Source organism: Bombyx mandarina, chromosome 01 (assembly GCF_030267445.1).
Source record: "Bombyx mandarina strain Sakado chromosome 01, ASM3026744v2".
Classification (NCBI taxonomy): Eukaryota; Metazoa; Arthropoda; class Insecta; order Lepidoptera; family Bombycidae; genus Bombyx; species Bombyx mandarina.
This window is the reverse complement of record NC_143208.1, coordinates 16,309,954-16,325,568: the sequence shown is the minus strand read 5'-3', so window position 1 is coordinate 16,325,568 and position 15,615 is coordinate 16,309,954. Positions and strand designations below refer to the sequence as shown.

General features: G+C 33.9%; 2 protein-coding genes across 24 annotated transcripts in view; one reads left to right on the top strand and one right to left on the bottom strand.

Moving 5' to 3' along the window:
- LOC114252733 (coiled-coil domain-containing protein AGAP005037) overlaps positions 1–15,615 on the top strand; it is a 316,019-nt gene that overhangs the window by 204,311 nt on the left and 96,093 nt on the right. For all 22 annotated transcript variants that reach the window (XR_016323829.1, XR_016323828.1, XR_003625165.2 and 19 more), the window contains 2 exons: positions 7,692–7,845; positions 10,121–10,189. Coding sequence is in view for 18 of the 22 variants with exons in the window: in XM_089731174.1 (XP_089587300.1) it covers positions 7,692–7,845; positions 10,121–10,189 (223 nt within the window). In the remaining 4 variants the exon portion in view is untranslated. The remainder of the gene's footprint in view (positions 1–7,691; positions 7,846–10,120; positions 10,190–15,615) is intronic.
- The window catches only part of LOC114252735 (pentraxin-related protein b6), a 57,502-nt gene continuing 55,043 nt past the window's right edge, over positions 13,157–15,615 (bottom strand). For both annotated transcript variants that reach the window (XM_028187348.2, XM_089731276.1), the window contains one exon: positions 13,157–14,087. In XM_028187348.2, coding sequence (XP_028043149.2) covers positions 13,914–14,087 — 174 coding nt within the window. In that variant the 3' untranslated portion in view covers positions 13,157–13,913. The remainder of the gene's footprint in view (positions 14,088–15,615) is intronic.

Below are 15,615 nucleotides of genomic sequence, written 5' to 3'. Positions count from 1 at the left end.
ACGACACTGATGCTCCGCCCATCAATAAATCTAGCGATCCACTTACAGATCCTCTCGGGAATTCCGTAAGATGTTAACTTCGACAGAAGTGCCCTATGCCTGTCGGAAGGCCTTCGCGATATCCAGGCTTACAGCCTGCCTCGTCCTTGCTCTCCGAAGCTTTGGCCCACCAGAATTTTTGAGTTTGATCATTTTTTTACTTTTTTGGTATTAATATCACAAATATTAAGCTAACTAATTTATTCAAAAAGCTACCTAATATTTTTTGTTTTAACGTTATAATATAATGATTGTTTCATGAAAAAAATAAAATTATCAAACGAGTTTTGTTTTTCGTATCCATTTTCCTGTGCCTATATTTAATGGGCAAATTGAATTGGTTCCTTATATTTTTTTGTGTTTCGAAGGGCTTTAATGTTGCTAAGATTCTCGAATACTTTATGAAGTCAAGGATTCTAATGTAATATTATATGAGAACAAAATTATGAACCGTTCATTTGCGTGTCCGTGCGTTGCTTGCTACACATAGCAAATTTTTCAGTAATCGAAATGAGCGGTCTAGGTTAAAACAAAAAAAAAAACACACACACACAAAACTATATAACTGAACCCTAAATAGAGCGTAGATGGAATTATCTTAAAAATTCATCGATATATCTTTACACTCAACTAAAATTACTTTTACCGTTTTATCCCGTATTATTTCTTTTCATTATACAGTCAAACCTGGATAAGCGAGAGTTCAAGGAAGCACAATCTCATTCTCGCTTATAGAGGTTTCTCACTAACCCGAGTTTCTCGCTAATGCTCCTTCTGAATTTCGTTTCGCGATTTTCCGGATCCACGCATTCACTATTTTAGTTCAAATCAGTAAGTATTTTAAGTAAATCACTTAATGACAGTACTTTAATTTTCCGTTTTGACATGATGCTGAACAAACCATTCCTTCACATTTGATTAACGATAAACTGAGTCAGTCCGACAAACAGGACAGTACACAGGTACACGTGTCCATTCGAAAAGAATCTGATAAAATAACTACTTTATTTAGTTCCACGAAATAGAATAGGTTCATTATTGAGGAAAAAACAATACAAAAACAATGGTAGGAAGTTCCACGAAAGTTAATAATGAGTCATAAAATAGCAGATGTTACATTTGTGATTTATTTTGTCATTTGTTTCTCCTAAATACTATAAATAAATACAGCTCGACTGTCGCTTATAGAGGTATAGATAATTAGCAGTTTCACTTACGGAGGTCCATGAGGGAAAAACGACTGTCTCTTACAAAAGTTTCTGTTTCTCGCTAATAGAGGTTTTAGGAGCTTAAAATGACGGGTTCTGGCTATTACTCTCACTTATAGAGTTTTCTCACTTACCCAGTTTTGACTGTATTATTATTTTCGACGTGTCTATACTTACAGTTTTCGTGACTACGGACCCTTGACGACTTTTTCGTACTCTTCTCTCGCTCGATATTTATTTCATCATGATGCTTAAGTCTTATTTTACACTCATACAATGTGTACGAGTCTTTCTGCATCCTTCAATTAAGAACAGGTAGATAGTAGATGTACATGAAGATACTTTCAATAATTTTTACTTTCAATAACTTTACGAGGTGGGTGACGCGTTTACGTTGTAGATGTCTATGGGCTCCAGTAACCACTTAACACCAGGTGGGCTGTGAGCTCGTCCACCCACCTAAGCAATAAATAAAAAAAAGTGTAACGGTGTATCTACAGTTATAATCCATTAACTATTCCAAAACATAATAATTACGGTAGAGCCCCTTGAATCCATTCCAATCCAGAATGTACCTTACATTGATACCAATATGAAATTTAAATGCGAAAAAAATCGTTTTACGGTTCACTTAAAAATATGTTTTCTAAAAAAAAAACACCCAACAAACAAACACGAGACTTAAGCATATATTTTAATTTTGACGTTTAAATAAAAACCAACGTATAATTCAAAAAAGGAATACTCGGAAATAATTATGGATACTGATAAATATGTAAAATAAAATCACATTTTCGAAACATCCTCGATGAAAAACAATACTTGAACGCATATTAATATCCCAAATCAAAATCGGTAATGGAATAAGTTCGAAAAAAGTTTTGGCGGGATACGCCGTAGAGCGGACTGACCTTGCGCGAAAGCTGCCCCATTCGAGGTAGGACGGCACCCCATCAGTGTAAACCCTGACGCCCGCCTAAGCATACAACTCCCGAGCTATCTGTCGGAGATACAATGCGGTCAAGTCGCAGTTTCACGCACATACACGACTATCGTTGCCCGTAAGTTATTTATTAACTATTCTTTTTACTTTTAATACTTTGGGCACATGAAATTTTAATACACATTTATGTGTAAAAAAAAAAAATTTTTTAAATCGTCTATCAAAATTTGAGTATTGCTTTTTTGTATACAAATCTTTTAATTGTTATTGGAGTTTTTTCTTGAATAGAAAATTATCTTGATTTATATTGTACATCTTTGAATTTATTTGTTGCTTTTTTATTGTCAAATCACATTTAGTGATTCTTAATGGACCTATGAGGAGTCTCTCGTTATTTTTTTCAAATGTGTACCTGTGAGGGAATTTTTCTAAGAGCTTTTCAGTGTTTTCATGTCTTAAGACTGACAGCTTAAGTTAGCAGTGTATTCATAGGTTTGCATAGGTATGCGGAATTTATTTTATATGTAAAATTTGAGAGGAAAATTTTAAAATCATTTTAAATTGTTAATACATAAACATGTAGGGACATTCTATTTTCGTTTCGATCCCGTCGGCGCTTCGTATGGCGTCGAGGGCTCAGAAATCAATGGACTTATCATCACTGCTAAAGATAATCCATTTAAATATGAGCCTTATGGGACCTTTTTTTAATTTTTACGGAATAAAGTTTGCAATGATGTGCAACAATTTTATTATTAATGGTTCGTCAGTTTTAAAAAATTATATTTTATTTATTAGAACACAAGTAAATATGTAATGTCAAACTTAAGCTTTCTGATTGAAGATTAATACGCTTCTTATAGGGATGCAACTAAAGCCCATATCTAAATGTCATATGTCGTATTCATATTCTGCGGTATAAAGGCTTCGGTAATAGCTTCACATCAATTATACATATTCAATTGAATCTCTAGACGCACTAAGCCATGATTTCAGTGATAGAGTTATGTGTTTGATATACAATTCATATAAAAACATTCTCAGTCTCTGACATAATATCTAATATAGAATATTTATGCATTTGGACGGGACGTAGAAGCATAGGCTTCGGTAATCATTTAAAAGGAAAATTTGAAGAGTGAGTTCATTTTCCAATGTTTTGTAAATAGCCATCGCAATATGCCGACTCCAACCTCATTTATGCTCGGTACTGCACCTGAAGTGAAAAATAATGATATACGCTCTGAGCACTTGAAACTTTGACTGGGTTACGAGAAGTGCAATTTAAACTTATACGTTAACCTGATGAGCTTAAATCACACTAGTGGGTTATTTTGGCGGATGATACCTTTAAGAACAAGACGTTTAGTTTGGTGACTTCGATAAAAAAATTGGTAAATCAGAAGAGTAGCTTTTCACATGAAAATATCAGAAACAGACATTAGATTTTTTTTATTTTATTGCTAGATGGGTGGACGAACTCACAGCCCACCTGGTGTTAAGTGGTTACTGGAGCCCATAGACATCTACGACGTAAATGCACCACCCACCTTGAGATATGAGTTCTAAGGTCTCAATTATAGTTACAATGGCTGCCCCACCGAAACCGAAACGCATTACTGCTTCACGGCAGAAATAGGCAGGGCGGTGGTACCTATCCACGCGGACTCACAAGAGGTCCTACCACCAGTAATTACGCAAATTATAATTTTGCGGGTTTCATTTTTATTACACGATGTTATTCCTTCACCGTGGAAGTCAAGCGTGAACATTTGTTGAGTATGTATTTCATTAGGAAAATTGGTACCCGCCTGCGGGATTCGAACACCGGTGCATCGCTCAACACAAAAGCACCGGACGTCTTATCCCTTAGGCCACGACGACTTCAGAAAATAAATATCATCTATTTTTTATTGAGATTATTCTTATAAATAAACGGCGACACGTGAATACTCGTTCAATATTTCATTACCGAAATTTAATTATTGAAATGTTTGGTCACTGGTTAAAATTTTAATAAATTTTAAAATTTAACACATATGTTATAAAATTTGAATAAAATCAAAGTTTTTCATTCTCCGTATCTGTGGAGCTTGGTCAGCTGCAGTATCTCATCATCTTAGTTGTTCCTCTGTGCGCAGCAGCTTTTCTGAACTTTTAAGTACGTAAACCGAAATGTTCACAAAAGCTCACGGTCGGTTGCTTTTATCAATCGATTCATATTATCTAGTGTACAGGTGACGGTTGCAATCAAGTCGTCTGCCAGCGTAAGCTAATAAAAGAGAAAACATGGAACCTTGGCTCACACTTGCCAAGTTAAAAATGGAAGTTGGTGATGCACTTCATGTTGAGAAATGAGGTCACTGTTACTTTTGAATGTGGATCCATTCTATTTTCGTACGAAAACTTGGTAGCATCTCAGTGAAAGAATAAATATACATATTTGGAAGATTAAGGCATAAAATTAAAGGCTTATGTTATATTATGTTTGATCAGATATTTTTGATAGAAATATTAAGGAGATAAGTATGTGAGAAGTAGGTATTAGTGAATTTATAAATAACACTTTTTATATTATATTTCGATTTTAGTTGTTTTTTCCTAAATTACCTGTTGTATTGCATTTATATCTAACTAGCGGCCCACCCGGCTTCGCTTGGGAAGTAGCGCTCGCGATATAAAGAATTTTAGGTAATTTTTTTACACATTGGATTACATTATTGAAGTTTCAGTAAGGATCCCTAATTTTTTTGAAAACATAATAAATATTATAGCCTATGTCACCCGGGGATAGCATAGCTTTCCAACAGTGAAAGATTTTTTTAAATCGGTTCAGTGGTTTAGGAGCCTGTTCAATACAAACAAACAAACAGATCTTTCCTCTTTATAATATTAGTATAGATTTTCAACTGCCTTGTGTCTGTTTACGGTCTATTTTGCTGTACACCTCTTCATATTTCATTAGTTATTTGTACATACTCGTTTCGGTTCTCCCTTTTATGAAATATTCCAATTAAAAATAACAAAGAAAAAGGTCAAGGGTCGGTTTGGGGATAATAGAAATTACGTAATAAAGTGATTCAAAAAAGGATTATGGATGTTTCGATTTCACTGCGGTCATGGTAGTCTAAAATTAACTTTAAAAAATGATAGGACATTTAATTATTTTTGTAATTAGCAATTTGAAATATTAAGTACCTTCTCAAATACATATTAATTAGTTCATGAGCATTTATTGTATTATAATTCACGTTTCTCCGAGTATTTCCCTAAAGCTTTCGATCAGTTCTATCTGCGACTCGTCAAATCTTAGTACTTGTATGTTAATTTATCGATTCGATTTTAAAAAGCATCTGTATATAAAATTCCTTAAAATATTGATGATGCATAACTCAGATCAAGGTTCAACTTAGGGATGAAACAAAGTAACGCAAAAATGTATTTTATACCCGTACATGTTTTTACTTTATAGCTTCGTCGTTTTATACAAAAACTTTGAAATGTCACATTTAATTTGAACCTTATATTTTTTCAGAGACGTATAATAAATATAGTATTATTAACAAACAAACAACTTTTTTATTCAGTTAATAAGTATTGAGAATTCCCTCGTAATTTTATTTCTTATGATGTCCATTGTAATGCCCCTTTGAATTGAGATTGAGAAGAGAGCTGATTTTTATCGAACAAAATGTTTATTAGCTAATGGTTATTGCCTTTTTTTTTCTTCACGGTAAACAGTCGGATAGACAAAGGTTACGGACTTCGGATTTTCTGCGAATCCAACGAGCTCGTATTATGACTGTCGCTACTCACCATGGGACATATTTACTCATGGCAACGTGTTCTGGATCTGTACGGCACGGTTAGATACAATTAATTTCCCATTTCTGCCATCTATTTGATCATGCATTTCGGTTTAATGGCCTTTATTCCATACAACTGAGCTTAAAACCCAGACCTTATGATGGGTGACGTCATTCACATTTGTTAGATTTAATAAGCTCCGGTAGCCAGTCCAGATAAGATCGAATATCGACTGCATTTTCTCAAAATCTGTACTACCTTGACAACCGCAACGCATATCTACTTCATGACAGGAATTTGCGCGTCTTACCTATTCTAAATTATGAATGATAATGAATTTTCCGTGTACACTGACTCTGATAAAAAACTTTAACTCGTAAAAATAATTTCCTTATGTATGATTTCATCAATTACGTAGATGATATGACAAATTTTATTATGTATTTGCCATAGAAAAAAGAGCGTAGCAGCACTTTTAAACCTAATAAATTCCACATCAATCTATATTTAACCTTATTCCTCAAGAAATTCCAATCCAGAAATTCTTCAATATACCTACACGTCCACCGCAAATGTGCATACATTATCTTCTAAGTAATTTATCTGTACCGAGAATGCGCTCACGTTTCAACGCAATTAAACAAAACGCACAATCAACGTTTGCGGGGTAGCCGCTGAGATTCTAACGCCCACTAATCCTATTACTGTTACAAAAGGAACCTTGAGACTTAATATGCTTGAGTGAAAGAAATATGTAAATTAAAAAATTCTCGAAGATTACGTTTTTAATTCTAAATACTGTTACAGTTCGTCTTATTTAAAATGAAAAGTAACGTTAAGATACATTTTAATTGTTATATTCGTAATCCTCAAAGACTTCATTCTCTATTCCTTGAACCTTTGAAAGTCTTTTAAGACAAAGTAAATAAACCTTTGAATAAAATTGTAGGTTTCTTTGAAAACTTTACACAGTTTGTTATTTAATGATCCATCAGAAATTAGAATAGGTATTTGAATTAGAAAAAAAAAAACAGCAAAGGATCTGTTTAACAAATCTTTTTTTTTTTTTTATTAATTCTATTGGATTGTAAGAGTTGGATTTTTTAAAGTCAACGTTTATTTCATCTACGTAATATTGGGATTTCATTAGAGAAAAAATCTTCAAATAATCTATTTGTAGCTGAATTCTGTTGTCTCATTGTAAAAGCAACAATCAACAAATAAATTATAAACAATCTGAATATAAAACTGAGAAGAACTATTACTACTACTACTACTAGTACTAATTACTACTACTCCTAATATAGTTACTACGATTACTTCGATTTGATATTTTATCTTAAACTAGTTGACCCGGCAGACTTCGTAGTGCCTCAATCGATAAATAAAATACCTAAGCTTTTGTATAAAATAAAGTTAAAACAAACAAAAGGAATCCGTCCGACGCGGGACACATCAAAAGACAAACAAAATTGTTATTTTTATTTAATACCGAGCATTTATTTATTTATATTTATTTATTTATGTTAATTATTTAACTTTTAAACCTTCTCTAGACTTACACAATTAATTCAATCCAAATCGGTCCGTTCTCGAGTTTTAGCGAGACTAACGAACAGCGATTCATTTATATATATATAGATAGATTGACGCAGCTCTTCCTCATTATACATCTGATTTTACAATGCATTCAGGGCTCATCTTCATGACATCCGGGACCGTTCTGTGCTGCGACTTTTTGAAGCAACCGACATAGGAGGAGGAGCATTCCCCGGTGTCGTCGGCGTGGGATCATTAGCTATGCCACCGCCTGCAGCCAATTGCTCAGGCCCTAGCAGCTGGGATCAGGTGAGAACTTCAATTAGTATCGTTATCGCTATCATTATTAGCTCACAGCTGTCTTCTACTGGACATAGTAGGACTTTCCTAATTTACATAATTAAACCCAGGAATTTGATTCTCCACATCTATAATAAGTCATAGCTCCACCTGGCCGACGGGCCCCCCACATTACATTTGCTGGTGAGCAGTTACCACTCAAGAGCCTGTACACAACTATTTCTATTAAATTAATTCCCTTTGTATCCTTTTGTCGATTCAGATTACCTCCCAAATATACTATAAAAACTTTGAAAAGGAATCTAGTAAAGAAAAAAGACAAGTATTTATTTAGATTTTTTTTTTTTTTTACTCATGCTGATTAAAAATAATCAGATCCATTTTGTTACGAAAATGACTTTACTTCTCACTTGGTAACTGTTCCTGAACTTTTAGCTCTCACAAGCAAGTAAAGCGCTATAAGAGCGATTGTTAATTTAAAAAATAATGAGTTTTTAATGAGATACTACAAAGCTAAAGTTACAAAGCAGAAGTCTTTATAGTTTTAGATTGAACCTGCTTTTCATTTTGTCCCACAAATACTCTTCTGTTTTAAACAGCGTGGCAGAACACCAAAGTCACTAAAATTTAAATTAAGAATGTACATTTATTTTCTAAAATAAATTACTTTACTTTACTTGACTGTTACTGATAAATAAAGATCAACAAAGTTGCAACTTGCAAACTTGCGATTTTGTAGTTTCGCAATCACAGTCTTATCCTAGAGGTGTAAGTCACAACAGCATTTTATAACAACTATTTAAGAGACATAGTCATAATAAAAAATTAAAATGTGGTGTCGTGGGACACCAGGTAGGAACGAAGTTCCTTCGGCTAATGTAGAAACGACACAATTTGCAAAAAAAAGAAGGAGAAAGAGAAAGGTATTATACACTACTCGCTTGTGTATACAACTGTCGCGCTCGCGCCTGTGCACGTCTCATTTAACGGTTTTATTCCACGCACTTTTTTCCACGGATTTTTTCTTACGGTTTTACTATCACATTTTTTTCAGTTCGGTCGCGCAGCAAAATCCCTATCCCCTCCAAGCCTGCCGTAAGGAACTTCGTTCCAAAAATACTATGATATTTTTTATTTATTTAGTTATATCAGAATCTAGTTACTAATTTCAAATTGTCCTGAATGCTCTCCATATTTGGTTTACCTTCTATTCTTTTTAAAAATCATAAAAGTTTCATTAAAAGGAACATAACAATATTTTGTAAAGTGCACTTGCTTTAGATAACTGAATTATGTTGTAGTGTCTTTTTTGAAAAGAGAACTGTGTTTTCCACTGCAATAAATTGATAAATAGAATCTAGCCTCTTTCTTATCGATTTTAAATAAATATACTAAAGCATATCAAACTAGAGACGCACCAATAAAAATAGTTAAAAAATGTTTCTTTTTTTAAATAAAGCTTGAAGCCAGTTGTGTAGCGTAATCAAAAATTCATATCCTCGTGTAATAATAGCACAAATAAACGCAATTAACATTGGTTTCGAACGAATAGTCTGTCTTGATATTCGAATGCTCAAGGCATCGATCGGTAAAATCCATTAGATTTCATTGGTAATTTAAGAGAAACAAATCGTTCTGATATGTACCTAGTGGATGGGTAAAACGGACTGACCAAAGCAGTACCCACATTCGCACTCGAACGTGAATTCATTTATTTTTCTCATAGAACGCGGATCCATTTGTAATTTAAATATTTTCTCGACATATTCCGCTGCACGTTTAAAGGAGCACCGTGTTTGATCAAGACTTTTGTAAGATGGATTTTAAAAAGATAATGGAACGAATAAGAAATTCACTGTCTTTTTATCTGTAATAGAATCTATGAGAAAATTGATAGTAGATTTACGTATTTTGTATCAACGCTAGTCAATGAAATTACTTCGGATATTAGTAGGAATAGATTTTAATTTTAGCAGTATTTAGGAGGAAGTATTTTTTTATATATTTTTTTTATTGCCTAATTGTGTGGACGAGCTCACGCCCATCTGGTGTTAAGTGATTACTGGAGCACATCTACAACGTAAATGCGCCGCACACCTTGAGATATAAGTTCTAAGGTCTCAGTATAGTTACAACGACTGCCCCACCCTTCAAATCGAAACGCATTACTGCTTCACGGCAGAAGTAGGCGGGGCGGTGGTACCTACCCGTGCGGACTCACAAGAGGTCCTACCACCAGTAAGGAGGAAGGAAAAATCCTTTAATGTGCTTCTTTTTTTTTTAGGACCAGAGCTACTTCAGCGAGCCTGAAATAGACTCCGAGTACCACCATCAGCATGTCCACAAAACCAAGGTGAGTTTTAAATAAATTAAATTACTTAAACAAATTATTACATCATTTATTACATTCTTTGAATCAATTCAGTAAATAAATTTATTGAGAATGAGAACGATATCTGATTACGTGGAACCGATTCCATCTATTATTTATTTATTCTGAGAGTTAAAATATGAATAGCATTGAACTATATTGACACAAAGTATAATTAGATCAGAGTACGCCAATTTAAAATAACCATGTAAATTTAACGAAATATTAAAAAGCACAAATGTAATGAAGGAAAAGCAAAGCAAAATTTCTAATTAAAAATTGTGACCGATGCCTGATTTCAAGTTGAAGCAATGTTTCTTGTGGTTAAATAACGAATCAATTAGATATTTCTAAGCAGTATATTGACCTTCTATATTTTTTTCGTGAAAATATACAGTTTTTAAATCTCTTATAATACATACTTTTTGGATTTGGATATGGAATAACGGAATTTTCATTAATAGTATACACTCGTACACGTGATTTTCAACTACTTAACCGAATAGAGCGTGTATTTAAGGTAATTTCTGGCCGCTTTCCATATCATGAGGCTATCATGTTTTATCAACATATAAGATATGCTGATGATGAAATAACTAAACCAGTCTTGATTGATCTTGGCTAGTATTACAATTTTTAAGCTATTGCATAGCTTTTATCGCGGGCCTTGAGCGCGGCGACCGAATCAGGAAATTCCGTAACGAAAAAAACCTTACACCCCTCACTCCGCCTACCGTATAGCTCGCGTTTAACACATTCACACGTTACGCTTGTGTAGTGTTTGTGAATAAGCGCGTGGCGTGACGTCACACTGCACGCGCATCATGAAAAGTCTGACCATCTCTCTCTCGCGCGGTCAAGCTTATGAGTGTGAAGGGGACAGTTAAGGTTTTGCTTTTATTAACGTTTAATATAGCGTGGTCTTGTTTTATTATTGTTTTAATATTAAATTATCATTGTCTAATCATAGTTGCATAAGTTGATAAAAAATGCTATGCAATAGCGTTACCGCGGCAGTTCCCGAGTGCCACACGTTGTTATTACCCTCAAAGGACAAATATCCACACGGCATTATTAACCGGTTGTACCATACTTACACAGATGCAGTCTATTGTTTATTGTTATTATATGTAGCCTTTCTAAGGCTGTATGAGTATTAGTTCATATCAGGTAAGTCAAAGTATTTGTAAGGAGAAACGATGGCGATGATAAGAGCTTCTCGTCACAAGAAGGTACGTAAATCCTGTTTTTCAATTTTATATTTCTATAGGTATTCTATTCTCCTAGTACAGGCTTGCACGCTTAAAAGGAGACTTCAGTTATTGTATTGTTTTGACTCGCTTTTAAAAATAAAGCATTTTTGTGCAATGTTGCCAAAAAAAAATATTATATAGGTATGAGTTCCGAGTGGCCTTCAGTGATTTTGATTTTTTTCCCCTACTTATTCCCTGGAAGACTAAAAAGCTATTTCAGCTACGCGCGATTGGCTATTTGACATTTAAACATAATAAATAGTATTAGGACTGTTCTACACTAGATAAGAAAATATTTTTGTATTCAACAGATGCTTTCTAAATAACGGTGGTCATTTAAATTATTATTAGTATTTTCTATTTTGTCCTTATCAAATTTTTAGACCTGTTATCCGTATTACCTTATAAATTTCCAGATTACGAGTCAATAGTTAACCAGTAGAGAATGCCTTATCGTGTTGCCACCTAATGCTAGTACTAGTATCCATTTCTTCTTTTATTCTTACCTAATTGTTGGTAGCCTAAAGGACTATCAACCGTTAAGTGAGCTCACAGGCTCAACCTGAGAGAATTGCTAACACTTGCCCTAGCAAGAGTGCTTTAGTAAATCTACAACCAAAATGGAATCGGACCCGCTGAGAAGTTCCGTGAGAAACTCAGTGCATTTTGCCTATTACTTGAGTAGTACTTGGAACCGTTGTTGTATCTGAAGAGTTCGACCAGAACGGTGCGCGGTGCTTGAAGAGCCTGAAAGCACCGAGAGTGGATCCAAAGGGATCCGAAAAGACAAGTTTCGAGCAACGGCAGTCCAATGTGTAATTAGCAGCGGCAACAATAAGAGGGATTAGCATTACTCCACTTTGTCGAAGACGCGCTTTGACGATTCATTAAGATAGGTATAGGTTCTAAATTTATGTCATCGTGAAGGTCGACTTTCTCCGCGTATCACAGTGCTCCGACGGCTATCCTGCTGAAACGGATTCGATGACCTGGAGAGAGTTTATGTGCATGCGGGCCGCATGAGCGAACACTACCCTCGCATAGGTCATAAAGTGATGATTGATGTTGCAACATATTTGCCCATCTTGAGACATGAAGTCGAAAGCTCAATTTTGAAACGCCTATCCCATCTATCAAACTAGTGGGCATGGATGCTTCGTTACAATTTCAATGTTGTCAAGAATAAAACCAAAGAAAGTATAATGCTACACAGCTGTGGTGGCTGTATTTTATACATCAAAAATTTAACCAAAGTATATTGCGTAATTCAAAAATCACTTTACGTCATCTCCTATATTTGTTAATATGTACAGATTAAATAAAAATGCGTAACAGTACTATCACCAAAGCGGTGCTCCAGGGCTTACCTATTTGCATTATTCACTGCACATTCACTTGCACATTAAATACAACGGTCAAACGCTTTAGCAGTGAAATCTTTTTCAATTTATTTTTGTATTACCTAGTATATTCCAATTGTTTCATATATTTACATTCTATTGTATTATTTGGAAAAACACCAAAAAAGAAAGAATTTAAATATGATTTAATTGCCATAGTTTCAGGTATGACTATGATGCGATTCTTGTATTTTTGCAATAATAAAAAAAACTTTAATACAAGTTTTTGACTAACATGAAATAATATACAATCGTATAGGAAACGAAGCAACAAGAAATATTGAAACGAAGCGATATTTTGAAATCTTTATTTTATAAAATGGTAACAAATAGGTAAGCGGAATCTTAAATCTAAAATAGAAAAAAATGAAGCATCTAGCTCTCAATACTAAGAGACGTGCAAAACAATATATTTAAATCGATTAATTTAGACCTAGGTAATAATATAAAACATTTCTAAAAAGGCACATACCTCCTAAACTAAATATCGTTAGTATAAAAGTAAATTATAAGACTCGAACTTATGACTACAATAAATAAATCAACTCATCATGGCAAGCTATTTCCAATGAAAGACGAACTAAATTTTAAAATGATAATATAAATTATTGCCTTAACGAACTCGATAGAACTGATCGTATTTACGCTAAATATTTAAGTAGTAACATACAGTAACATGAGTATAATGAAAGTTTCGTGTCTTCTGACTTTTTACAAGTTACAGAATTCAATTGGATATTATGCATTTAAGGTCTGAATTTAATGTGATATAGGACAGTTTTAAATTAAGTTGCAAATTTTGATGTTGGAAATTAAATTGTCCCGCATTAAACAAGTATTGGAAAACTTTGAATAAAGAACGGCCTTGAATTTATATCTGATTTATCGAGACGCCTTATAACTTGATATCATTCAACCGTTCATTAAGAGACTAAGGTAAACAACTACACTCATTGTTGTCTATTCTTACTAACTTGCTATATCAAATTACTATTCATCTTTGAGCTCATCTAACAAATAGTTTTCATCTAACAATAATCAATTTTAATGTTCTTAGAAAGCTCGACAGATGGGAAGACCTTTATAGTAATGTGCGCCGCTGTATAGTTTTTTGGATGTCGTCCGCCATGATAAAACTAGAGCCTTTTTGAACGGTTCGGGTGTACAACCGCTGCACACTTGCATCACCGCTTTGACTTCGGCTTCAGCTGGTTCTCTTTCATCCACCTGCAAATAAAATTTATTAATACGCTTTTATTAGCTTCAGACGTATGTATGTTTGTAACGGAATCTTTGAACATGATTTTGAGCCCCTTCAAAATGTCGGATTAACTCGAAATTTGGTATACTTATTAAGGACCGGTGACAATTCAATATTTAAAAAAAAAAATTAAAAAATTTAAATTTTACTAAAAAATGAAAAATAAATAATAGTTTAAAAAACTAACAAAATATGCTTTTGTAGAAAATTCAACTAAAAAATAGAAAATAAATTTTAAAAATTTGAATTAAAAGTAGTGTAAGAAAAATTATTTTATTGTAAAAAAAGCGTGGGCAGCATGGTATCAGTAGTTATAAATATTTTATGAACAGATATGAGTAGAAGGGTTATTTATTGTATAATATATATATATTAATGATTTTATTGTAAAAAAGAGTGTGGTGCTTCCACACGCTTTTTTACAATAAAATCATTATTTCTTACACTGCTTTTAATTCAAATTTATTAAAATTTATTTTAAATCCAAGAACAAAACAATGTATTTCAAATAAGCGATGTACATAATGCTTATGAATTTCTAATTCTGTGAACGAAAAAGCATTTTCTGTCACATTCGCGAAACAGGTACAGCAAAACAGACATCCTCCGAGCTTGAATGTTATTTTCGGAATTGTACACTTAAAGTGAGCGAAATTGCAGATTCCTTTTACAAGGCGACGTCAGTGATCATTGCGGTGCGATACAACTTGTTGTACCTTTGAAAATGGTAACACGAAACTCGGCGGACGCGTCGTAGTGCACGAGAATAAAAATTTTAAAAGTTGGAACTATATACGAGTTTCGCCTTTCATGATTTTCGTTTAGAAGAATTCATGCGGAAGCTTTCGCGTCGGAATATTTGAATTTCACCGGAAAGCTTAAAAACTCTTATACGTTGTTAAAGTTTGGTTTATCCATGTTTACGTATTAAATGGGTTTCAACGGTGCGTTCAATGAAGTATGATGAGTGTTTGTTTTGATACACAAATAGCCACATTTCAGTATAGTTATTGGTGCAAACCGTTTTTTCCATAATTAGTTGGGCGTGAGGCAGACTATAATAGCATTTATAATAAAATAGAATCTACTGGTGGTCGGACCTTTTGTGCGTCCGCAAGGGTAGTTACCACCACCCTGCCTATTTCTGCCGTGAAGTAGTAATGCGTTTCGGCTTGAAGGATGGGGCAGCCGTTGTAACTATACTGACACCTTAGACCTCATATCTCAAGGTGAGTGACAGCATTTACGTTATAGATGTCTATGGGCTACGGTAACCACTTAACACCAGGTGGGCTGTGAGCTTGTCCAACCATCAATGCAATAAATAAAGAAAATTTCATCCTTTTTAATAATCTCTTAGATGCCGTTATAGGCGACTAAGAGGTAAGTAAGAGGTAGATGTCTATGGGCTACGGTAACCACTTAACACCAGGTGGGCTGTGAGCTTGTCCAACCATCAATGCAATAAATAAAGAAAATTTCATCCTTTTTAAT